The following is a 26,053-nucleotide window of genomic DNA, read 5'->3' as shown; positions in this document are numbered from 1 at the left end:
AGGGCATCTTGGTTGTTTCCTGAGTCTTGCTATGGTAAATAGTTCTGCAATGAATATAGATGTAAGGAAGGGATTTTTGTATTGTATTTTTGTGTTCCTAGGGTATATTCCTAGGAGTGGTATAGCTGGATCGTATGGGAGCTTGATTTCCAGTTTTTGGAGGAATTTCCATATCGCTTTCCAAAAAGGTTGAACTAGATGGCATTCCTACCAGCAGTGGATAAGAGTTCTTCTCTATCCACATCCCTGCCAACACTGTTCGTTGTCATTCTTTGTGATGTGTGCCAATCTCTGTGGTGTGAGGTGGTACGTCATATTTGTTTTGATTTGCATCTCCCTGATGATTAGTGATGTGGAGCATTTTTTCATGTGTCTTTTGGCCATTTGTATTTCTTCTTTGTCAAAGTGTCTGTTCATTTCTTCTTCCCATTTTTTGATGGGATTAGATGTTTGTTTCTTGTAAAGTTCTGTCAGTGCCTTGTATATTTTGGAGATTAGCCCCTTATCTGATGGGTATTAGGTGAATAGTTACTCCCACTCAGTGGGTGGCTTTTGTATCCTGGGCACTATTTCTTTTGAGGTGCAGAAGCTTCTCAGTTTAATATATTCCCATCTGTTAATCTCTGCTTTCACTTGCTTGGAGAGTGCAGTTTCCTCCTTGAATATGCCTATAGTCTCAATGTCCTGGAGTGTTTTGCCTATGTGTTGTTCTGTATATCTTATGGTTTTGGGTCTGATATCGAGGTCTTTAATCCATTTGCATCTTACCTTCGTACATATCTGGGGTTCTAAGTTCAATTTTTTGCAAGTGGCTAGCCAGTTGTGCCAACACCAATTGTTGAAGAGGCTTTCTTTGCTCCATTTAGGATTTCTTGCTCCTTTATCAAAAATTAGGTGATTGTATGTCTGGGGAACATTCTCTGAGTATTCAAGCCTATTCCACTGATCTGAGGGCCTGTCTTTAGTCCAGTACCATGCTGTTTTGATAACTATTGCTTTGTAGTACAGTTTAAAGTTGGGGAAAGTAATTCCTCCCATATTCTTTTTCCCAATGATTGCTTTAGCTATTCTAGGTTGTTGATTGTTTCAAATGAATTTCAAAAGTGCCTGATCCTCTTCTTTGAAGAATGTCCTGGGTATCTTTAGAGGGATCGCATTAAATCTGTACAATGCCTTGGGGAGTATTGCCATTTTGATTATGTTAGTTGCTGTGGCGTGCTGTATCCACAGCAAAACCTTTGTAGGGTCCAAGAACCTTTATGGGGAGAAAGCGGGAACACGAACGAATGAATATGAAATATGAAAATGAAATAAATGAAACCACACAAAATGCATTGTATGGGGACCCACGTCCATGGGACGAGAGACAAATTTTACTGTTCAGCCGATGACATTTTAAGTGCACACTCTTGAATGCAAGGTGTTTTCAGGGAAAACAAAGAGCAGAGGATCTCCCAATGAGACCAGGCTCTAGAATCTACATATCAAATAACTACTCTATGTAGGTGAGAAAGAGCCCTGCTAGAGGTTATGTGAAACTTGAGCTGAAGATGTTTTTGGTTTAGCAAAAAGCAGGATTTTCAAGAAACCAGGAGGAGAGACAGGATTTGTAAGAGATGTTTATGTACTTGCCAGAAAATAGATTTTTGGGGGGACGGAAATAATTGTTTACCATCATAGAGATAGACCAGATAGACCGAGAAAAACAAGCTGCTGGGGCCAGGTTATACTTGAAGTAAGAGTCACAAATAAACTAGCCACTGGGGAGCTTTTGGCGGGCTTTGGTACCGAAATTCCTTTGTGAGTGTAGAAAGGCTAAGGCCGAATTTCTATAGTAGAAAAGGAGATAAAAACCAAATAAAATGAAAAGAGAAAATGTAATGTCACAGCCATGTCAGAATTATAGCCAGTAATCCACGCAAAGATTCAATGATTGACTTCTCTAAACAGACCTTGTGGCAGATAATTCTTGGGAGAAAAATTAGGCACTGCACCAGAAAAGCCAAAAGCCAGGTCTGGTGCGTGCTTACTAAATAAATGGAGACAATACCTTTGCTGGTTGTGACAGTTAGTCCTTCCAATCCATGAGCAGGGTATGTGTTTGCATTTCCGCGTGTTCTCTCTTATTTCTTGGAGCAGAGTTTTATAGTTTTCTTTGTATAGGTCCTTCACATTGTTGTATAGAAAGGCCATTGATTTTTGTGTGTTAATTTTGTAGCGTGCCACCTTGCTATATGAGTCTATTGTTTCTAGAAGCTTTTTGGTAGAGTCTTTAGGGGTTTTCTTTTTTTTTTTTTTTTTTACTTTTTGCGTCACACCCGGCGGTGCTCAGGGGTTACTCCTGGCTGTCTGCTCAGATATAGCTCCTGGCAGGCACAGGGGACCATATGGGACACCGGGATTCGAACCAACCACCTTTAGTCCTGGATCGGCTGCTTGCAAGGCAAATGCCGCTGTGCTATCTCTCCGGGCCCGTCTTTAGGGTATTCTAAGTAGAGTATCATGTCATCTGCAAACAGCGAAAGCTTGACTTCTTCCTTTCCTATCTGGATTCCCTTGATATTTTTTCTTGACCAATCGCTATAGCGAGTACTTCCAGTGCTATGTTGAATAGGAGTGGTGAGATAGGACAGCCTTGTCTTATGCCAGAATTTAGAGGGAAGGCTTTTAGTTTTTCTCATTGAGGATAATATTTGCCACTGGTTTGTGGTAGATGGCCTTAATTATATTGAGAAAGGTTCCATTCATTCCCGTCTTGCTGAGAGTTTTGATCAAGAATGGGTGTTGGATCTTATCAAATACTTTCTCTGCATCTATTGATATGATCATGTGATTTTATTTTTCTTGTTGTTGATGTTGTGTATTATGTTGATAGATTTATGGATGTTAAACCATCCTTGCATTCCTGGGATGAAACCTACTTGATTGTAGTGGATGATCTTCTTAATTAGGCATTGAATCCTATTTGCTAGGATTTTGTTGAGGATCTTTGCATCTGCATTCATCAGCGATATTGGTCTGTAATTTTCTTTTTTCGTAGCATCTCTGTCTGGTTTAGGTATCAAGGTGATATTGGCTTCATAAAAGCTATTTGGAAGTGTTTCTGTTTTTTCAATTTCAGAAAAGAGTCTTGCCAGGATTAGTAGTATTTCCTCTTGGAAACTTTGAAAGAATTCATTAGTGAATCCATCTGGGCCTGGGCTTTTCTTTTTGGGCAGACATTTGATTACTGTTTTAATTTCATCAATGGTGATGGGTGTGTTTAGATATGCTACATCCTCTTCCTTCAACCGTGGATGATTTTATAAAAGTCCAAGAATTTATCCATTTCTTCCAGGTTTTCATTTTTAGTGGCATAGAGTTTCTCAAAGTAGTTTCTGATTACCCTTTGAATCTCTGCCATATTAGTAGTGATCTCTCCTTTTTCATTCCTTATACGAGTTATCAAGTTTCTCTCTCTTTGTTAGTTTTGCCAGTGGTCTATCAATCTTGTTTATTTTTTTCAAAACACCAACTTCTGCTTTCGTTGATCTTTGGGATTGTTTTTTTGGGTTTCCACTTCATTGATTTCCTCTCAGCTTTGTTATTTCCTTCTGTCTCCCTATTTTTGGGTCCTTTTGTTGAGCACTTTTTAATTCTATGAGCTGTGTCATTAAGCTATTCAGGTAGGCCCCTTCTTCCTTCCTGACGTGTGCTCGCAAAGCTATAAATTTTCCTCTCAGTACTGCTTTTGCTGTCCCATAAGTTCTGATAGTTTGTGTTTTTATTATCATTTGTTTCCCGGAAATTTTTGATTTCCTCTTTGATTTCATCTCGGAGCCACTGGCTATTCAGTATGAGGCTTTTTAACTTCCAGGTGTTAAAGTTTTTCTTCTGTGTCCCTTTGGAATTCACAAATAATTTCAGAGCCTTGTGGTCAGCGAATGTAGCCTGCAAAATTTCTATCTTCTTGATATTATGGAGTTATGTTTTATGTGCCAGCATGTAATCTATCCTGGAGAATGTCCCATGTACATTGGGGAAGAATGTGTATCCAGGTTTCTGGGGATGGAGTGTCCTATATATATCTACTAGGCCTCTTTCTTCCATTTGTCTTCTCAGGTTTAGTATATTCTTGTTGGGTTTCAGTCTGGTTGACCTATCCAGTGTTGACAAAGCCGTGTTGAGGTCCCCCACAATTATTGTGTTGTAATTGATATTATTTTTCAGATTTGTCAACAATTGTATTAAATATTTTGCTGGCCCCTCATTCGGTGCATATATGTTCAGGAGAGTGATTTCTTCCTGCTGTACATATCCCTTGATTAATACAAAATCTCTGTCTTTGTCCCTTACAACCTTCCTGAGTATAAAGTTTGCATCATCTGATATTAATATGACCACTCCAGATTTTTTATGGGTGTTGTTTGCTTGGATAATTTTCCTCAAGCCTTTTACTTTGAGTTTATGTTTGTTCTGACTATTCAGATGTGTTTCTTGTAGGCAGCAGAAGGTTGGATTAAGTTTTTTGATTCATTTAGGCACTCTATGTCTCTTAACTGGTGCATTTAGCCCATTGACATTGAGACAAAGAATTGTCCTGGGATTTAATACCATCTTTATATCCAAATTTGGTGTGTCTTTTGGTCAGTCTTGTCTTAAATTAGGTCTTTTAGTTTTTTTCTTAAGACTGGTTTTGAGTCTTTAAAGTTTCTGAGCTGTTTCTTGTCTGTTAAACCATGTATTCTTCCATCAAACCGGAAAGTGAGTTTTGCTGGGTACAGTATTCTAGGCGAAGCATTCATTTCATTGAGTTTTGTCACTATGTCCCACCACTGCTTTCTGGCATTGAGTGTTTCTGGTGACAGGTCTGCTGTAAATCTCAAGGATGCTCCCTTGAATGTAATTTCCCTTTTAGATCTTGCTGCTTTCAGAATTCTGTCTCTATCTGTGCGATTCATCATTGTGACTAGGATGTGTCTTGGGGTATTTTTTCTGGGGTCTCTTTTGGTTGGTACTCTTCGGGCATGCAGGATTTGATCGCATATATGCTTTAGCTCTGGATGTTTCTCTTTAATGATGTCTTGACTGTTGATTCTTCCTGGAAATTTTCTTCCTGGATCTCTGGGACTCCAGTGATTCTTAAGTTGTTTCTGTTGAGTTTATCATAGACTTTTATTTTCATCTGTTCACATTCTTTGACTAATTTTTCCATTACCTGTTCATTTGCTTTGTTTTTTTTTTCCAATCTCTCCCTCTGTATGGAGTTTTTTATTTATCTCATCTTCCACAGCACCAATTCTATTCTCAGCTTATTTTACCCTGTTTGAGAGCTCACACATTTTGTCATTCAATTTGTTTACTGAGTTTTTCAGGCCTGTTATTTGACCTGTTATTTCAGTTTGGAGTTTTGTGATTTCTGTCTTCATATTTTATTGGTTCTTATTAGTGTTCTCTTCAACTCGATTCATGGTTTCTTTGAGTCTTTTGAGCATCTTCCATATTTCTTGTCTAAACTCCTTATCTGAGAGATTGATTAGTTGGTTGGCCGTTTTCTGGTCATCAGAACTGTCATCTTCATTCTCTATGTCTGATGCTAGCCTGCATTGTTTCCCCATTGTCACACTTGTATTGTGTTTTTTTTCCTATGTGATTTGGTGGTATTCATCGGCTAAATGATGTTCCCAGCCACGCTCCTCTGGCTCTGCACTTTTTCGGTGGGTCGACTTGCCTCCAAGGAAGGGGAGTCCTCTGTGGATGAAGTCTCACACAGAATCAAATCTTAGGCTTGAGCACACAGCAGAGAAGACACTCTGGGGAGAAATGCTGGGCTTCAGTGATCCAGCACAGTTCTTATTGTGATCTTTTTCTTCTTGTTGCACTGGCGTTTTTTCCTTAGAAAGAATGCATGGCTATGTAGTGAAGCGGAGAGGCTGTGCACTTCTGGAGCCTCTAGGAGAGCGAATTTTCTGGGCCCTTTTCGGCCCACTCCCAAGAGGTTCAGGAGACAGGACAGGAAACAAAAGCACACAGGCAGCACGCACAGTTTCTCACAGTTGGGCCCCACTGGGCAGACATAGATTCGTAGATTTTCCTAGCCTGACGTCACAAACAGAGGACCTGCCTTCTGCAAAGTACTGCTTATAACCGGTTTTCACCTTTGGAAGCAGTTCGTTGGAGTTCCAGCCCTTGAATGAGCCTCTGGGAGAGCAAATTTTCTGGGCCCTTTTCTGCTCACTCCCAAGAGGTTCAGGAGACAGGACAGGAGACAAACACACAGGCAGCACTAACAGTTTCTCACAGTCAGGCCCCACTGGGGAGGCTGCATTTTTTTTTTTTTTTTTGCTTGAATGTGTTCTTCTTCCAGCTAGCAGATTTGACAGTGTCCTGCATAACTGTACTGAGGCCTACCCCTTCACAGTAGACTGATACTTGCTAGTGCCAGGCACATGGAGTTGTGTTGGAGGTTGGGATTCTGATTTGTGTTATGTGTTTTCTTCTCTGGGTTTTCAGACTCAATAAACAGCCTCTCTTAAGTGATTTATGTAGACTTGAGGTCATGATTTCTTATGAGAGTGTTTCACTTTTTTAGGAGCCTAAGCTAAGATAGACCAACTTCCTTATTTTACCCAGTAAAATTGGGTAGATTAATTTTCTTGGCCATCTCTTTTGCAGATACAGAAATTTTTAAATATTCTAGCAATGGCTCTTGGTTTGAACTCTCTGTCATTATCCAGGCCAATGGCTCATCTTTTTCCAGTTAACATTTGATGATCTTTCCATAATAGAGAACCTGCTGCCAGTGCAATTTACCACCTTGGCTTGCAGTTTTCTTTTAGCTCAGTGATGCTTCTGACAGACTTTTATCCCACTTTTCTCCCTCCATTTCTCCAGTGATATTTTCTGTTTATTCTTCTTAAGACCCACTGAAATTTCTTCCCTTGGAAAGATGGATGATTCTGATGCTGCCTATATTTTCTCAGTCTGTGACGAAGGTTTTCTCAGACACAAAGAATTTTCATTGACTTACAATGAGTGGTTTCTTCAGTTTCATTTTGTATGCATGTACAACACATTCGTGTAGATTTCTTACTTTTTAAGAATTACCTTTCCCAGAATTTTTAAAAGATCTTAGTGTTGCAGATTTTTTTTAAAGCAAGATTCTTTAAAAGATTCTAAAAACTTTAAAGTAAAATGAAAAAATTTTACTTTTTCTCAGCATTGTGGTGTCATCCATTTTCCAGCTCTAGTTGCAAGTCCTCTCACTTGTGCAGGGAGGAGCCTTTGTTTTTCAAAATTGGGGCACGAAGAAAAGGGAGTATTTTTTTTTCTTTTTTTTTTTTTTTAAATCCTGATAATTTTATTTTATTTGTTTAGTTTTTTTTTTTTTTTTGGCCACATCCAGAAGTGCTCAGATCTCACTCCTGGTTCTGCACTGGCTCCTGGCAGGCTCAGGAGATCAGTTGGGATGCTGGGGATCGAACCGAGGCCCATCCCAGGTTGGCTGCATGCAAGGCAAACACCCTAACCACTGTGTTATCACTCCAGCCATTAGTATTTTTCGTAATAGACAGTGATTTCTAGTTCCCATGCTTTTTTTTTTTTAATTTTTTTTTTGATTTTTCTTTTCTAATCTTTTTTATTTTTGTAAAGGCAATGAGGAATTGTATCGTATACTTGATCTTTCAGAATTAAGAAGTAGAATTGAAAAGAGTCCTAGAGATGGTTTATACCTTATTTTAAAAATAAGAATCTTTATTTCTGAATCTTTAACACTCAGTACGCAAGGGATTATCAGTTATATGCTTGGCATCAGAATTAGGAGCAGTGCATAACCATTTTCTTGTACTTTTATTGATTTTGGTTTGTGGTCCACACCTGGTGGTGCGAGGGCTCCTTTCTAGTTCTGTGCTTAGAGTTCATCACTCCTGGTTCTGTGTTCAGAGTTCACTCCTCGTGCTATTCCAGGGGACCTTACATTATACTGGGAATTAAACCCTTGTCAAAAACCATGCAAGGCAGCTGCACACAAGTGTCTTACAGGCTATCTCTCTGGCACCTCACTCTACTTTAACAGAAGTGGAAAGCAGCTCAGCTTGGTATGTATGGCATGAATGGTCCTTACATCCAGCATGGATTAAAATATCTTTTTCAAAATATCTCTTTTAGCATGCGCATTTACACTTTTACTTAAATACTTAGTAAATCCCAAAGGTTTAATTAGTGGTCTGTGAGCTTGTGCTGAGTGTTCTCTTTGCCACTTGACAACTGAATATACTACTGTATTTCAGGAAATTATAAAACACATTTGAGGACTTGTGATCAGCCCCACAGAAGACTCTTAAGTGTATCGTTTTGCTACCCCTCAAAGTCAGTATAATGCCAATTGTGACCTTTGGCATTCTGTGTTTGTGAATGGGCAAAAGGATCTAGGAAAGGCATAACAACATGAACTTGTTATAGAATATCACTAGATACCACATGTATATCTTTGGAATGGAGACTTCATTTGCAGTCACATGATGGAGTGAATTTCAATCTTCATTTATTTTTATTTATTTATTATTTTTTTGGTTTTTGGGCCACACCCAGCAGTGCTCAGGGGTTACTCCTGGCTGTCTGCTCAGAAATAGCTCCTGGCAGGCACGGGGGACCAAATGGGACACCGGGATTCAAACCAACCACCTTTGGTCCTGGGTCAGCTGCTTGCAAGGCAAACTTCGCTGTTCTATCTCTCTGGCTCCCCAATCTTCATTTCTAAGATTTGAAACTTTTGCTCTGTAGGGAGGCCAAAAAGCCTCCTTCTCTCTATTCCATCATCTTGAGCTATAATTGGTGGATGGAAAAAAGGCATGAATGCAGACTTCTCTTAACAGCACTGAGGACAATTAAACATTTTTTGAATAATCTTTCTTTATATACATTTTTGCTGCTTGGGCAGGGTGGAATTCTGTCACTTCTCTTCTTACAGAGAGATTTCTAAGTATAGTGATTTTGGCTTGAGAATAATAAACTCCAATTTTATTTATTAGATTTTGTCTAGTTGTTTTTTTTTTGTTTGTTTGTTTTTTGGTTTTTGGTTTTTGGGCCACACTCAGCGGTGCTCAGGGGTTACTCCTGGCTGTCTGCTCAGAAATAGCTCCTGGCAGGCACGGGGAACCATATGGGACACCGGGATTCGAACCAACCACCTTAGGTCCTGGATCTGCTGCTTGCAAGGCAAACGCCGCTGTGCTATTTCTCCAGGCCCAGTATTTTTCTTAAATATCTTAAAACAAAATTAGTTATGTTTTTAGATCATAAATCATATCATGAAACTGTTCTATGTTTTATTATTTTTTGTTTGGTTTTTGGGCCACATCCAGCAGCATTCAGGCGTTACTCCTGGCTTTGTGCTCAGAAATAGCTCCTGGAAGGCTTAGAGGATCATATGGGATGACAGGGATCGAACTCGGTTTCATTCCGGCTTGCAGCATGTAAGGCAAATCCCCTACTGTTGTGCTATCTCTCCAGTCTATATTCTATGTTTTAACTGTTGATTGGGGGGATACACTTGTTGTTGTTCACGAGCTACTTACAGCTGTGTGCTTGCAAGATGCTCCCAGCAAAAACCATGTAATACCTGGGAGTAAAACTGGATCTCCTTCACATAAAACATGCACTCCAGTCTGTTGAGCTATATCTTCAACCCCAAATACCATGTTATTCTTTCTTTTCCATGGTGCCAGGGATCAAACACAGTACTAACCTTTTTCTGGGCCAATATCACACCCTTTGAAATTTAATCTTGTTATTTCTTTTCTTTTATTTACCTTACCCCCAATTTCAAGACTTATAATTGAATTGGATTTCCCCAGAACTTGATGTGGATTTCTTCCCAAACTACTGGACCGGAAGAAGTAAGAAAACCACATACCCAACCTTTCTTGCTACTGCCAGGGGAAATTTTCCAGGGTCTTCTTCCTTTATTCTCAATTACAGTTGCTTTTTGCAGATGAGAGAGGGAATTTATTCTTCTTTCAGTTCAATTCAATTATGCAATATCATGCTGATATTTCACTCAGGTTAATTATATGCTTGCTATTTTAAACTTCTGGCATATTTAATATTAAACTGGCAGTTTTAATTAAATAGTTCTTACCCAGAATCTTCCTGATATATAATTTTAAATTTGAAATAGACCTTATATATAATTTAGTTCAATTTCCTCATTTTGCAGATGATAAAACTGAAGTTTAGAAAATTGTAAGTGATGACATTATAGGTGGTATGGTTTTACTGGTATTACTACTCAATTTCTGGGAGTAAAGAGATAACTTAGGCCTGAGTCATATGACAATATCTGCTTCAGTGCTTGAATATCACTAGAAAAAATGTCAGCCTAAAAATAGTAGCATGTTATATCTTTAAAATGCAACCTATACATTTTTGATATTTTTGTAGTTATTTTGGGTCAAACCTGGCAATTCTCAAGGCTAACTCCTGGTTCTTCACTTAGAGATTGATCCTGGTGACTTGAAGGACCATATGGGATGTCAGGGATTGAACCTGGGTTAACTGTGTGCAAAGCAAGAGGATTCTCTGATTTATTATAACTCTGGTCCTACTGTGACATTTTAAGTATATAACTTTTTATGTGGGGGAAAAAAAGAAGAATGAATATAGCATTTTTTAATTCTGTTGACAGTTCATGTTTCCTTGATGCTTATCTGCTTTATTGTTTTGTTTTTGTTTTTGGGGCCACACCTGGTGACACTCAGGGGTTACTCCTGACTCTGCTCTCAAAAAACAATCCTGGCAGGCTTGGGGAACCATATAGAATGCCAGGGATAGAACCAGGATTAATCACATGCAAGGCAAATGCCCTACCTGCTGTGTCCCAGCCCTTTCATTTTTTTTTTTTACAAGTCTATCAAGGTTATATTTAAGGTATGTAGAGATAGTGAATTAGGGAAAGTCCCACCAACAGTGTTGACCTCCCTTTAACCCTGTTCCCAATATGCTTCCCCCCCCCTTTTTTTTTTGTTTCTTTTAACTCCACCCTTAGCCCCCTGTACTGCCAGCATGACAGGTTCCTTTTGTGTATAATTTGTAGTTTGGGTCTCTTTACTCTATTGTCATTGATTTTGGTTGGGTATTTAGATCTGATCATTTTTTTTTTTTTATTTCTACTCAATGTTTGTAAAGATGTTTGCTCCTGGTACCTACCATCCACTTTTTTTCTTAGTTTATAGGCAGAAGAAGATGATTCATGTTCTATGGTTTTATTGAAGAAAGAAATAGTGGGAAGAAGCCCCTGTCAAGAGGTCATGAATATAAACTTAAAAGAAGAAAGAAAAGGGAAATAAAACAAAGGGGGACTGGTGTGGCAAACTTTTTCTTTTGTTTTTGCATAGGTACATTAAGTATTGGGAAAATTAGAAAGGAGATTCCTTTGACCTAAGAAATACAGGGTTTCTCTACACTTGAAGCATACTCTCATGGGATAATTTTCTTTTTCTTTTTTTTTTTATTAAAATGTTTTTTGGTCTGGAGATAATAAGAGTGTGGCTATAGAAGGGGCAGGATTTTCTATTTATGTTTCAATTTTTTTTTATATCCTTAAAAGAAAAATTTATAAAATGCAAGCATTTTTAAAATTTTCTTTAATTTGGGGCCGGAGAGATAGCATGGAAGTAAGGTGTTTGCCTTTCATGCACAAGGTCGGTGATTCGAGTCCCGACATCCCATATGGTCCCCTGAGCCTGCCAGGAGCGATTTCTGAGCATAGAGCCAGGAGGAACTCCTGGGCGCTGCCAGGTGTGATCCAATAACCAAAAACCAAAAAAAATTTTTTTTCTTTAATTTATTCTTAAGTAACCACAATATAGTTAACATCTCATTGCTAATTGTCAAATATTATAGAATAATGAACAAGAAGGCTAGAATGTCAGTCTTAATAGATTAGACTGCCTATAAGAAATTTATCAGGGCCAGAGGGATAGTACAGTGAGTGGTAGGGCATTTTGCCTTGCATGTAGCCAATCCAGGACGGATGGTGGTTCGAATCCTGGCATTCCATATGGTCCCACAAGCCAGGAATGATTTCTGAGTGCATAGCAAAGAGTAACCTCTGAGCGTTACCAGGTGTGGCCCAAAATCCAAAAAAAAAAAAAAAAAAAAAAAAAAAAAAGAAAGAAAAGAAAGAAAGAAAAGAAATTTAGCAAGTATTTTACAGTATATGTAATTATAACAGAGAAACAGGACTCTGTGGTAGGAAGTACCATGCCCAAAATAAAACAGGCATGAAAGAGTATCAGTTTTACTAGTGTACACTAACAAGGTAGCAAGTGAATTTTGGGGCAGAATAGTTTCAGACCAATGGCAATTGAACAAGAGTCATTCTTGTCCAATAGTGTCAGTGTCCCTGGGAGATTTCCCCTAGAGCTGCCATATTAGAAATTATCAGAATCGGGCCAGAAATCGGACTTACAGAGCTTTGGTGTGGTTCTGATACAGAATCCATATTTCTCCATGATGGTGAGAACTCTGGGTGAGAAAGAGCACATCTCACAAAGAAGAGCTGAACTATTGAATTGTAAGGTCATTAAAATTGAAGCTAACTAGAGAGGACAGACCTGGTGAAATGGTTAATGAACTCATATTTTTATATGATGTGCTGTGTTAAGCCACTGAAGAATTTTCAGTTAAAGTGGGAAAAAATAAGGTTTCTTGTTGAACTTCTCTCTTCTTTTTTTTTTTTTTTTTTTTGGTTTTGTTTGGTTTTTTGGGCCACACCTGGCAGTGCTCAGGGGTTACTCCTGGCTATCTGCTCAGAAATAGCTCCTGGCAGGCACGGGGGACCATTTGGGACACCGGGATTCGAACCAACCACCTTTGGTCCTGGATCGGCTGCTTGCAAGGCAAACGCTGCTGTGCTATCTCTCTGGGTCCGACCTTCTCTCTTCTTTTTATTCTTCTTTTCTTTTTTGGTTTTGAGGTCACACCGGTGGTGCTCAGGGGTTACTCCTGGTTCTGTGCTCAGGTATCACTCCTAGTGGGTACAGATGACCAAATGGAATGCCAGGGATCAAACCCGGGTTTGGCTGTGTTCAAGGCATATGCCCTACTCACTATACTATTGCTCCTGCCCCAGACCATTTGATTTTTCTTTTATGTTTTCTCTGTAGCCTAGATGTAAGGTGGATGTAGGTATAGGTATAGACGTAGAAATCAATTACATTTATTGAAGACTATTTTGTTTATATTTTTGGGTGTGTTTGTGGGGGAGTTGGGCCACACCCAGTAATGCTCACAGCTTACTCCTGGATTTTCTTGGAGGACAACGTATGATGCTGATCATATGCAAGTTAGCATCACAAGCCTGTAATTTCTCTGCCCTAACTTTAGTCTCAGAAACTACTGGCTGGGGAGATAATTAGATGGGGTAAAAGTCTATACTTTGTATGTAGGGATGTGTTTGATTCCTGGTAAGTCATTCCTGAGCACTGAGCTGGAAGTAGCCCTGATTACTGCTGGGTATAACATGGGAAATAAAAAATTGTTATGGAAATATGGAGGTGGCAAGTAGGTTGGAAAATTAAGATTTCTGCTTCCTTATCTGAGAAAATTCAATTAGGTTTAAAAACAGATCTGTTTTTCTTTTTAAATAACTCAGTGGCAAAATCTGAACTAAATGAATTGATCTTATCCTAGTGATAGCATTAACCATATTTATATGAATGTGTGTTCATACATTTGGCTGTAGAGTTAACCTGCATGATTTTTATAGCACCAAATTTAGCTTCATATGTAAATTATACTGCGGTAAATCTTGAAACCAGAAGAAAGTTTGAATTCTGAATGACATTTGACCTTGAAGTCTTAAAGAAAAGAATATGTTTTTATGTTAGCAGCAAAGGGGTTGAAATGACATTCTCTGGAATCTGAACTAGATTGGTAAAAGGGAAAATGAGTAGACTAGTCTACTGAGAAAACAAGTAAAATGCTTAAGGAAATAGATAACCCTGAATAATTGATGTATTAGTGACTAAATGAGAAAACTGGAAGACTGGGAAGTGTGTGGTGGGCAATTAGAACATATAATTATTTTTATAAGAAGAAAGTACTAAGCTGTTACAGAATCTAGGTGTGACCATGGAAGTAGGCAGCTGAGTTATAGTGTAAAAGGTCATTCATTAGAGATGAGGTTAGGAAACCAAGAAGCAAGAAAATTAGAGGAATGACTCAAAGTAATGACAAGATTTGAGGTGAAAGAGAATACTCCCAGGCAAAATCTTTGATCTCTACTAAATAAGGTTATTTATAAAGTATAAAGATACCAAAATGTGTGAGAAAAGATATCAACATGTGTGGTCTATTATCTCCTTGAGAAAAGACAAATAGGGACTGAATAGACTGCAGAGGTTTGGGCGTTAGCCTTATGTACTGCAAATTCTTCTACAATTTATGTCCCCCTCATGTGATCTGGTGAGCATTGAGTCAAGCTAATCTCCACACTGACAAGTAATAGAAATAGTAACAGAAATAGACATGTAAAGTGACAAATATACAACATTGTGAACCTAATATAGAAGCGAGACCTTGCAGTGGTCCTCAAACTTTTTAAACAGGGGCCCAGTTCACTGTTCCTCAGACCATTGGAAGGCTGGACTATAGTAAAAACAAAAACTATGAACAAATTCCTATGCACACTGCATATATCTTATTTTGAAGTGAAGAAACAAAATGGGAACAAATACAATATGTGGCCCGCGGGCCATAGTTTGGGGACCACTGCCTTAAAGCATTAAAATCTCAATGATGACATTCTAAGTATCGCAACAAGTCTGAAGACTCTTAGTATTTCAGACCATTTGGGATTTTTAGTGTTTGAACAACCTATGCTTTATTACATAACACTGAAAATAGTGGTTAAAATGGGTATAGTTGCTAAATAAATTACTAAATGCAGTGCAAGATAAAATGAAAAAGGTGGAAGATATGAATAGTCTCCAAGAAATTTTTTATGATTACTTTATTTAAGCATCGTGGTTATAAAATGGTTCGTTAGTGGCAAGAATTATTTTTTAATTTGGAGAATTTCAATAAAGTCCATGGTAATAGTGATTTATTCTATTAGATGCATAAGTTTTGTTACAGTTTTTTTTGATATTTAAGTATTAACTGTATTGTGTGTCCCCAACCTTTTTAGCATCTGAGTGAGAATATAAATAATTAGTAAGAAAATATATTCTAGGGGCTAGAGAGATAGCACAGCAGTAGGGCATTTGCTTTGTATGTGGTTGACCCAGGAGGGACTCGGTTCAATTCCCAGAATCCCATATGATTCCCCAGCATGCCGGGGGTGATTTCTGAGAACAGAGTCAGAAGTAACCCCTCAATGCTGCTGAGTGTGTCCCAAAAACCAACCAATCAATTAATAAATAAATTTAAAAAATTTATATTCTGTGGCTGGAGAGATAGCACACCGGTAAGGTGTTTGCCTTGCATGCAGAAGGATGGTGGTTTAAATCCCGGTATCTCATATGGTCCCCTGAGCCTGCCTGGGGCAATTTCTGAGCTTAGAGCCAGGAGTAGCCCCTGAGCGCTGCTGGGTGTGATCCAAAAACCAATTATAATATATATTCTAATTAATGATACTTAAAATAAGAAAATTTGTCATAAAATATCACTCCACAGATTTAAAGGTATGCTTTATCTAATCAAAGTTTTTTATTTATTGTAGAGCAGTGTCAAAGTGTCAACTATCCTTTGGAGGTTATATTAGGTTGCATATTTTCCAAAAAGTGTGTAAACGTCATAGATGGCTTGATGAATGCTATTCTGGGGAGTAAGAGTCATGGGGGTAGACAGTGCTGACCACAGGAATGTTAAACAGCAAATGCTGGCTTTGGGCAAAAACCTTTGATGCACAGTGACCCCTTGGAAATGTTTCATTGATGGCCCTTGTGGGATCTTGCATTGAGAAATGTCATAGATCATTCTATGTGAGGACAGAATGCTGAGCAATAGGGCAATAGTACCCTTTAATAAACCAACTATATTTACAAATTCCCTAAAGAGCAGGTCAAAATAGGTTCCACTCTGGTGGATATTCCAATTGCAATGCTCTATAAAATTCCCATCTGTCTCATGTATTTTAAGCAAGATTTCTGGACTGTGTGGCTTTTCTAGTAGACTTCAATGATATGTAACCACCAGGCAAAGGCCTTGTCATTTATTTGATTCCAACTGTCTTTAATTTTGTGGACAATATTACAGTGAGAATCTTTGGGGTTTCAGTATAATCAGAGAACATTAGTAAAGAACAAATTGTCAAATCCTTTGCCTTCAGACATTTTATGTTTGGGGATTATTTCACCCCATTTTCTATGGAAATTATATTATCTCTGTGTCTTTAAGTTTAAATTTGGATCTTGGCTTTTTTTTCATGCTTCCTTCTTTGTCTTTTAGCTCACAGCCATGAATGAACCACTGTGCTTCTACAATGAATCCATTGCCTTCTTTTATAATCGGAGTGGAAAGTATCTTGCCACCGAGTGGAACACTGTTAGCAAGCTAGTGATGGGACTTGGAATCACCGTTTGCATCTTCATCATGTTGGCCAACCTTCTGGTCATGGTGGCCATCTACGTCAACCGCCGCTTCCATTTTCCTATTTATTACTTAATGGCTAATCTGGCTGCTGCAGACTTCTTTGCTGGGTTGGCCTACTTTTATCTCATGTTCAACACAGGACCCAATACTCGGAGACTGACTGTCAGCACATGGCTCCTCCGTCAGGGCCTTATTGACACCAGCCTGACGGCATCTGTGGCCAACCTGTTAGCTATTGCAATTGAGAGGCACATCACAGTCTTCCGCATGCAGCTCCATACACGCATGAGCAACCGACGGGTAGTGGTGGTGATCGTGGTCATTTGGACGATGGCCATTGTTATGGGTGCTATCCCAAGTGTCGGCTGGAACTGTATTTGTGATATTGAGCATTGTTCCAACATGGCACCACTCTACAGTGACTCTTACCTGGTTTTCTGGGCTGTTTTCAACTTAGTGACCTTTGTGGTCATGGTGGTTCTCTATGCACATATCTTTGGCTATGTTCGCCAGAGGACAATGAGAATGTCTCGGCATAGTTCTGGGCCCCGGCGGAATCGGGATACCATGATGAGTCTTCTAAAGACTGTGTTCATTGTACTTGGTAAGTTCTGTCATGAAGGTGATCTTATGGATTCTTAATATAATGTAAGACTTATTTGTTTATGCCAAATGAATGCAGCAATATTCATAAATATATATTACAAGGACACAAAGCATGTAGATATCAAATATCTGTGATAAAATCAACTTTTCTAATGTTACAGAATCAAATTTAGACAAGTACATATCTTACAGATGTGATTTAATGATAATGTGAAAGGTCATTGATAACTTTGGCTGGCAAGTATTAGAAGTAAAGAATTTCAAAAATCTTTTTTGTAGATTCTATTTTATTACTCTGCAATCTGTTTTATTTTATTCTACTTACTTTATTGAAACCATGGTGGTTTTCAAAATTCTTTTATAGTTGGATTGCAGGCATACAGTAATAGTGAATCGGGGCCATTCTTACCACCAGTGTTGACCTCCCTCCACCAATGTTCCTAGCATGCATCATATACCACCACCCTTAAGTTCCTGGCCTGCTAGTATAACAGGCCCATTTTAAGTTTAGATTGTTATAATTTGGGTGTCTTGATCCATTTGTTGTTGCCTTAGGCTTTGATATTTAGTTCTGTCCGTTTTTATCTCCACCAATGGACCTGAGACCACTTGGTCCCTGACCCCCATCTGTTCTTTTTTTTAATTATTATTTTATAGAAAATGTAGAAATTAAGGTAAATAAAGTAATTCATGTCCCTAGGGTCTATGAAAAAAGCAGGAGCCCCTATCTAAAAGATAAAAATGGAGAGTGAGTAGCAATTTTTTTTTGGCATAGGTACAGCAAATGTTAAGGAAAATAGTAAGAAAAAAATATTGGCCTAAAAACAAGATGTTCCTACTCATGCTACCCATGAAGCATCCAGCCATAAGATCAACTGCTGGTTTTGAGTATACTAATTTGTCTAACCTCGAAGTCTTTCTTTTTTTTTTTTTTTGGTTTTTGGGCCACACCCGGCTGTCTGCTCAGAAATAGCTCCTGGCAGGCATGGGGGACCATATGGGACACCGGGATTCGAACCAACCACCTTTGGTCCTGGATTGGCTGCTTGCAAGGCAAACGCCGCTGCACTATCTCTCCGGGCCCTCGAAGTCTTTCTTTATGATCCCAGGAAAAGTTCTCCTCTATCGTGGTTGTCACAGTTAGGCTTCTGTATTTAGATATCTTGGTTTTTGCACAGATCCTATGTTGAAGCCAGGGTGTCACAAAGAGTCTTCTAGTTTTATCTTACCATTAGGGAAACCTACCCTAAAAGCAAGTTGTTGCTGTTTCCAAATCATCAGGATATCATATAAACCCAACCTGGATCAAGTTGGTTCCCAAAACATCCTTTCTCTAATACAGATAAAACCCATCTTAGTTTATTATAGATGTTACTTTATTTGAAATTAGGTAATATGAGGTATTTTAACTTCTGTAATTCCTATTTATTTCCTGATCTGTATCTTTTCACCTTGGTGTGATTTTTCTATTTTACTACATAGAACAGTTAGTAAAAAAAAAAAAAAAAAACCTAAAAACTACAAAACTCTATCTTTAAACCTACTAAGTTCTCATTTTAATTTTGACCTTTGAACAGGACTTGAAAGATTTCAGTAGACAGTGTGCATAATAATTCTTGTTAAGCTAACTCTTGAGTTTGGTTGGACTCTTTTGAAAATAAGATATAAATTATTTTGTAGTATCTGAGACAATAGTATTTCTTTCCTACATGCTCCTTTTCCCCTGATACATCAACCACAAACAGATAAACAGAACTAATGCTACCTTTTAAAATGTGACTAGGATATTATGATAATATGTGAAGATTGAATACTGGAATTACAAATAGATTAGGTAATGTTTCAACAGATTTATGATGGAGGACAGTTTAGCATGGGAAAATATCAAACAGGGTGATAAGTGTAGAGAGAGTTTTGCTGAGGCAAGCAGTTATGTGATTGTGTTATAGGAAGTTGAAAATAAATAGACTGTAGCCTTTAATATTTATTTATTATTTATGTTTTGAGGCCACACCTGGTGGCGCTCGGGTTAATCCTGGCTCTGTGCTTAGAAATCACTCCTGGCAGGCTCGGGGACCATCTGGGATGTTGGGAATTGAACCTGGGTCTGTCCTGGGTCAACCACCTGCAAGGCAAATGTCCCACCACTGTGCTATCTTTTGCCCCAGACTGTAACCTTTAAAAATAAACAAGGGCATAAGCATTCTGCTTATGGGTGATTGGGCTTCCACTGTAACTTTACCATGTCCTCTTTCTTTGCATCTTTGTTGTCATAATTAAAGAAAAAAAAATAAATTAGTATTTAAACAACAAAAAAAAAAAGAAAAAAGAAAAAAAAGAGAAAAGAAAAAAAAATAAACAAGGGCTACACCTTGTGGTGCTCTGAGTACTGGAAAGCCACTCCTAACAATGCATGACCTGGAGTACCAAGTGTTTAGTGTTTGGACATGGTGATGGTTGGGGTCCCAAAGGCTTCAATGAATGGTGCCTATGAGCATGCATACATGGCAGAGATCAAATAATGTGCCTTGTACATGCTAAGCATGTGTTCTACCATGTAAACTAACTTCCTAGACTGGGAAGTGTTTTGTTTTGTTGTTGTTGATTTTTGAGTTTTGTTTTTGGGCCACACCTGGTGACACTCAGGGGTTACTCCTGGCTCTGCATTCAGAAATCACTCCTGATTTGGAGGCCATATGGGATGCCAGGGATTGAACCTAGGTCTGTCCTGGGTCAGCCACTTGCAAGGCAAATGCCCTACCACTGTGCTATCACTCCAGCCCCAAGGAAGCTTTTTTGTTTTTGTTTTTGTTTTTGGGCCACACCCAATGATACTCAGGGGTTACTCCTTGCTACCTGGCTATGTGCTCAGAAATCGATCCTGGCTTAGGGGATCATATGGGACACTGGGGGGTTGAATTGAGGTCTATCCTAGGTCAGTGCATGCAAGGAAAACACCCTAACACTTGTACCAACTGCTCTGGCCCCAGGGAAGTATTTTTTTTTTAGGAAAGCAGTGAAGATGGGGAAGTTGAGAGGGTAGGGTCCTTAAAAGAAGGGCTTCACAGCATGACATAGTCAGATGCTTTTCTAGGTGACACTTAATATCACATCTGTTCTCCTATTTGAATCTAACATCCATGTGGAGTCATAACTACATGGAAGAGATGGACTTTTTGTAGCAACCAATTCTTGATATTGCGGTTTTATGGCTATACTTCTCATGTCTGCTCTGCCTGATGGTCACTTTTATGATGGCACAGAAATTGTAATGTTATATTCTCCATTTTCTTCCCAAGTTCTATCATTTTTCTAAGTAGCTACTCATTAATTAATGGTTGAGTATATGAGTGCAACAACAAAACCAATTTTTTGAGCCTTCATAATCGAAGACCAGAGAGCCATAATGAATCTACTAATACAATTGCCATCTAGTTTTTTTTTTTTATCACTAATACAATTGCCATCTAGTTTTTTATCACTTCTATCATATACCAGGATGTAAACTCATAAAATCTTGAAAAATAACCATAATAATACATTTATTTTATTTGGTTCAGGAATAATTATGGTTTGACTGGATATATGGAAAAAATTTCTGCCTCATGACATCAGAATGATCCAACGTGTCTACCTGTTCAGGCCCCAAGAGTAAAGGATTTGTTTTTTGATAAACACCTTATTTCTGAGTCAGTTAAAAAAAAAAAGATACCTTTGAGACTTTGTGTGTGTGTGTGTGTGTGTGTGTGTGTGTGTGTGGTTTTTGGGTCACACCCGGCAGTGCTCAGGCGTTATTCCTGGCTCCAGGCTCAGAAATTGCTCCTGGTAGGCACGGGGGACCATATGGGATACCGGGATTCAAACCGATGACTAACTGCATGAAAGGCAAACGCCTTACCTCCATGCTATCTCTCTGGCCCCACCTTTGAGACTTTTAATGCAATGCAACTGTTGTTTTTAAAATACAGGGTTGCTTATAAGCTTTTGTTGAAAGAATTCTGGATCTCAGTGTTTATTTTTATGTGCCAAACACTCATGATATTATGAATACAGCTCTGCTCTGCCTTAAGTCTTCATTTGTAAGTATTAACCCTATGGAATATAAGTGCCCTGCTGTTTTTAATAGTTAAACATCAAATATTCTTTTTATCTTTATTTTTTCAGAGAGTGAGGAAGAAAGATTAGGTAACTCAAGAATTCCCAGAGCTATTTAAAGATAGGATCTTGGATGTAAACTCAGGAACTTTGGTTTGAAAGTGAATTTAATTTTTTTTAACCTCCATGCTATTTTGCCTCTCTAATAAAAATAACTGCTATTTTTGTTTGGGTTTGTTATAAAGCCTGGTGCTGCTGTTCCGACTTTATGAAACATTGTGATCCCATTTATTTCCATGGATACTCTTGATTTGTGGATGCTCTGTTGCAGAGTAGTTGAACCCTTTAAAGCCGCATTCTTTTCTCATCCGTGCTTCTGGTGATGACGCGCACGACTCTAATGTCATCAGCTTCTTACCACTGTTCGGTGTTAGCGGACCAGTAACTGTTTTACCGAAGGAACATTTTGCTCAAGGTATGATTAACTTAGGGTTCATTATTTCAGCATGAAGTCATAGAAGCCTTCCTGAGTCTTGGACCAAGAATTCCTTTTAGGTCTATTCTACAGTTTAAACTGAATAGTAGTCCAGAAGTTCTTTCTTATTTGACCACAGATTCTCTTAGGTTGTGGGTCCTTGTCCTTCCTGCTTCATTGTATGTTGGAGCTACTTAATAGGGAGAAAATAGTGATGTTGTAGACTTGGGGGGGGTGGGGGGGTGGAGAGGGAATTTGCCCTGAGCCATAGGATAGAGTAAAAATGAACATAGCTGTGTGTTTCTTTGAGGAGGATATTGTTTTTTTTCGTGTTTGATCTTTTCTGACTGGAAATGCTCACAGTGAAACTAAAGAAATGGTCATTTATTGCCTGTGTGCTTTGAGCTAGGGTCACTATGAGGAACTACTGTTCATATACCAAGGGAAGTTGTGTTCCATCATATTATCCCCACAAAAACTGAGATAAGCTAGGATAACTAACACGTGCAGTTTATCCCTCATTTCCTGTGACAGGATGGAATTCCATTGTCTCTTGGCTGTAAATCTGAATCTTCCTTCACAGGATTGAGTTGCTACATTCCATTCTGTTACTTGGTGTTGATAAGAGGCCAGAGTAGTTTTAAACCACCACCCCCCTTTTTTTCATGCTGATGAAAGTTAATTGGGACAATATCTTGTTCACTAATCTTAATGTACTTCTCTTTTCATTTAAATTTGGCAAGTTGAGTGGTCTTATGTGTGAAGGGATAAAAAAGATGAAAAAGTCAAATCTTTTTCTTTACATTGGGGAATGTTGAATGAGTTATGAGACTGAGAAACCATCAAAAATATCCTGAATGTTGGACTACAAATCCAATACAGACCAAACTAGAAGAGATGCTGGGAGAGTAGTGGAGGTGGAGGGCACTTTTTGTGGAGATGGAGTTATAGTTATTTGATATATGTAGTTAGAAACACCAACATCATAACCACCTAAACTATACTAAATGAATATGATTAATTTTTTAGTTGGGTCCATATAACAGTGAGGGAATTATGGAGTGATTTTTAGTCATGGGTGGTGGCTTTCCCAAAGGAGAAGACCTAAGTTGAATTTCACATCATGTGAAGAACTTGCCAATTTTGGGAGGTGGGTAGAGGTGAAATTTGTCCATTGGAGCAATGATTATCCTTGTAGAGGAAGTGGAAGGACTCAGTGTGGTGAGTTTCCTAGAAGAATGGAGGGTACACTGGAGAGTCAAACCTGAATTTAGGCTTATGCAATGTGGAGATTAAGGTACTGAGAGATTTCCTGGGATAAATAGCACAACTTTTTTTTTTTTTTTTTTTTATCCTGTGCAGTGCCAGGGATTTGAACTGGTGTAAGTAGTAAACAATGGCAAATGCCTTACTCACTATACTATCTTTTCAAGCCTGGTAATGAGACTCTTTACATAGTGAAGAAACTGGAACTGGTTGGAACATTGTGACAATATGTGTAAATCAAGACTATTCTGATCAAAACAAGATGTATGGTTACATTCTTTCTAACTTTTCTATTTGTTTATTTTTTTCACACGTTCTTTGGCTTTTCAAATACAGAGTGTAGCATTTGACTTAAAACATTGCATACATATGGCCACGAAGAACTTTGATTCTTTGTTCAAAGCAAGGATATGCCTTGATTTAGAATTTTTGAGCTGAAAGGATCTTTAAATATCCCACTGTTGGAATTGATTGACAAACTTAGTATGATTGAGCTGATGGCCCCAACCAAAATCCAGCCTTAATGTATTCTAGTAAAGTGATATTCTAAAGGCCTGTGCTGCTACCTTATTCAGTTCCATCCACATTTTCCATAATTTTATCCCCTGTAAGCATCAGTGTGTATTTATGTGGCTTACCAGAACTAGGTATAAACATTGTGGCTATAAAGGTTTCCTGGCTGCCTAAGAAAGGTCCTCTTTAATTTTGCTTCTTATTAGCTATGAATTAACTGGTAATCTTTATAATGGAGGTTTGACAAAAAGTTATCAGAAACCAAATAACTTATAAATTATTTAGATTTTATACATCAGAACATCCTGCTAGAGGTTTAAATAATGGATTGACTTTTCATTCAGTTTATAAAGTAAGTATACAGTTTGACTGGTTTGTGGTATATATGTGTGTATGTATGTATATGTATATTTTTATATTCTTGATATTTATTGAGGCAGGAGTCCCTAGATTTATTATAAATTCTGCCATAACTTATTTGGGCAAATTATTTTTTTTTTCCCTCTTCATGTGTTCATTTCTCTGTATCTTCATCTATGGGGTGAAATTGCCAAGTCTGATTTAGAGTTGTAGTTATTACGAGATAATTAGAATAATAATCTATTCATCTAGTATCAAGTTTACTACATGAATATTCATAGCACTTCTAGGGACAAGGCAGTAGAATTTTCTTTTCTTTTCTTTTTTTTTTTTTTTTTTGAGCCACACCTGGCAGTGCTCAGTGGTTACTCCTGGCTGTCTGCTCAGAAATAGCTCCTGGCAGGCACGGGGGACCATATGGGACACCGGGATTCAAACCAATCACCTTAGGTCCTGAATCGGCTGCTTGCATGGCAAACACCGCTGTGCTATCTCTCTGGGCCCGGCAGTAGAATTTTCAAGTAGGAAACACAGAGATAGAATTGGAATAGAAACAGAAGACTATATGATTACTCATTTTTTTATAGCTTCTATAATAATTGGCCCTTGGTGTCCTTTCACTTATAAAAGAGATGTCCCATATAGAGATTATAGTCTCAAAAAATTAAAATTTGTCTACCTTTACTTTGTGGTTGTGAACTGGTGACAGGATGGGATGGTGTCCATGTTGGTCCTATTCCTCTGGAAGAAGCAGACACAGGAGTCTTTTGTTCCCTGGCCACAGGTGACCAACTTCACATCCTGTTGCTCTGAAGAGGAACCAAGACTACCCAAGTCTCCTCAGGTCTCGGTGGCATCTCTATGAAGGCCTCTTTGAGGAAGGACCAGAGAGAATATTCATGAGAGTCTGGATTGTTTGCCCAGCCAGAAAGCTGGCTTGGCTCAATGGGTGTGGTCAGCTCTGTGGGGCCTGCTGGAGCCCCAGAGTACTGTCAAGAACCCTATCCTGGGTCCAGGTCGAAAGAGAAAATAAGTTTACACTGCAGCTCTTTATGCCCTTTTGTTGCCTATCACCATTCAAATATTCTTATTTGGAAGAAACTTTTAAAAAGAGAAACAAAACTCCCAAATATCACATTAAACCTAACAATTCATTTTGAGGTGTAGACAGAGCAGCCAGGGCACAAAGTGCTTTATTTTGGACCTAATGGAAGTAATTCAGACCTTGTCTAGCTCAGACTCTTGTTAGCCCCAATATAACAGCTGCATAGTCATTTCTTCTCCTGAGAGGTTGTAAGTAATGCAGAGCCCCTGAATGAATAGCAATGAGGAATGGAAACCATTCTTGTTCAGGGATCCAGAGTTTAAATTTGGGACTTGAAAAAAAAGATCAGAATCGAAAGGTTAGAGCTTCACTTTACTCGTTTTATAACTCTGATAAAATGACTTACTTTATCTTAGTATTTTTTAGAGCAGCAAATGTTTTATTTAGTGTAGGGTACCTATCTGAGACCCACCCATTTCTGGGAGGGGTCTTGGGAACCGGATAATAGGTGTGACCTTACCTGCAAAGCCCGGCCCATTCCTGGGAGGGGTCTTGGAATAGGTAGATAAGCCCGGAAGCCAAGGGATTAAGGGGCTTTTTGCCTTTTGGCCCTGCTGGGCTCTCTGAGGGAGATGGCTGAAAGAGGATAAGATGCAGGGCAAGCCTAGAATGGCTGTATGCTTGAAAGGTTATGAGATAGGCCACACACATGTGGTGGCTAGGGCATAAATAAAGATGATTCTTCCTGAAGCCTGCCTGTGAGTGAGTGATTTTGCGTTTCACCTGGGCCTGAAACTCACCGGTTCATGGGGTTGCTGAGCCACGTGGCCTGGGATGGCAAAAAGAAATCCATCGCCATCCAGCCTCATCTTTAATTATGTAATGCAAGAATTTAGGAGTGAAAAGAAAGAAGAGAGGATTTAGGATAGAATTTGGCTCATAAAAAATACATACTAAATGGTAGCAAGTATTATCAATGATCATGAGTGTTATTTACATGTGTTTTCTACCAACATTTCTCTCCTTGTGATTCATTCACACCAAGCCCACATATTAGTATAAATGCAATTGTGGTGTCTATGGTTGAAATGATGCTTCATTTCTCTCACATGATG

The 26,053-nt window shown here is 38.6% G+C and overlaps 1 protein-coding gene across 3 annotated transcripts in view; it reads left to right on the top strand.

Moving 5' to 3' along the window:
• The window catches only part of LPAR1 (lysophosphatidic acid receptor 1), a 175,312-nt gene that overhangs the window by 88,962 nt on the left and 60,297 nt on the right, over positions 1-26,053 (top strand). For all 3 annotated transcript variants that reach the window (XM_049784795.1, XM_049784788.1, XM_049784779.1), the window contains exon 3: positions 16,435-17,182. In XM_049784795.1, coding sequence (XP_049640752.1) covers positions 16,435-17,182 — 748 coding nt within the window. The remainder of the gene's footprint in view (positions 1-16,434; positions 17,183-26,053) is intronic.

The sequence above is a fragment of the Suncus etruscus genome, chromosome 1, assembly GCF_024139225.1.
Source record: "Suncus etruscus isolate mSunEtr1 chromosome 1, mSunEtr1.pri.cur, whole genome shotgun sequence".
Lineage (NCBI taxonomy): Eukaryota > Metazoa > Chordata > Mammalia > Eulipotyphla > Soricidae > Suncus > Suncus etruscus.
This window is presented reverse-complemented; position numbering and strand designations above follow the sequence as displayed.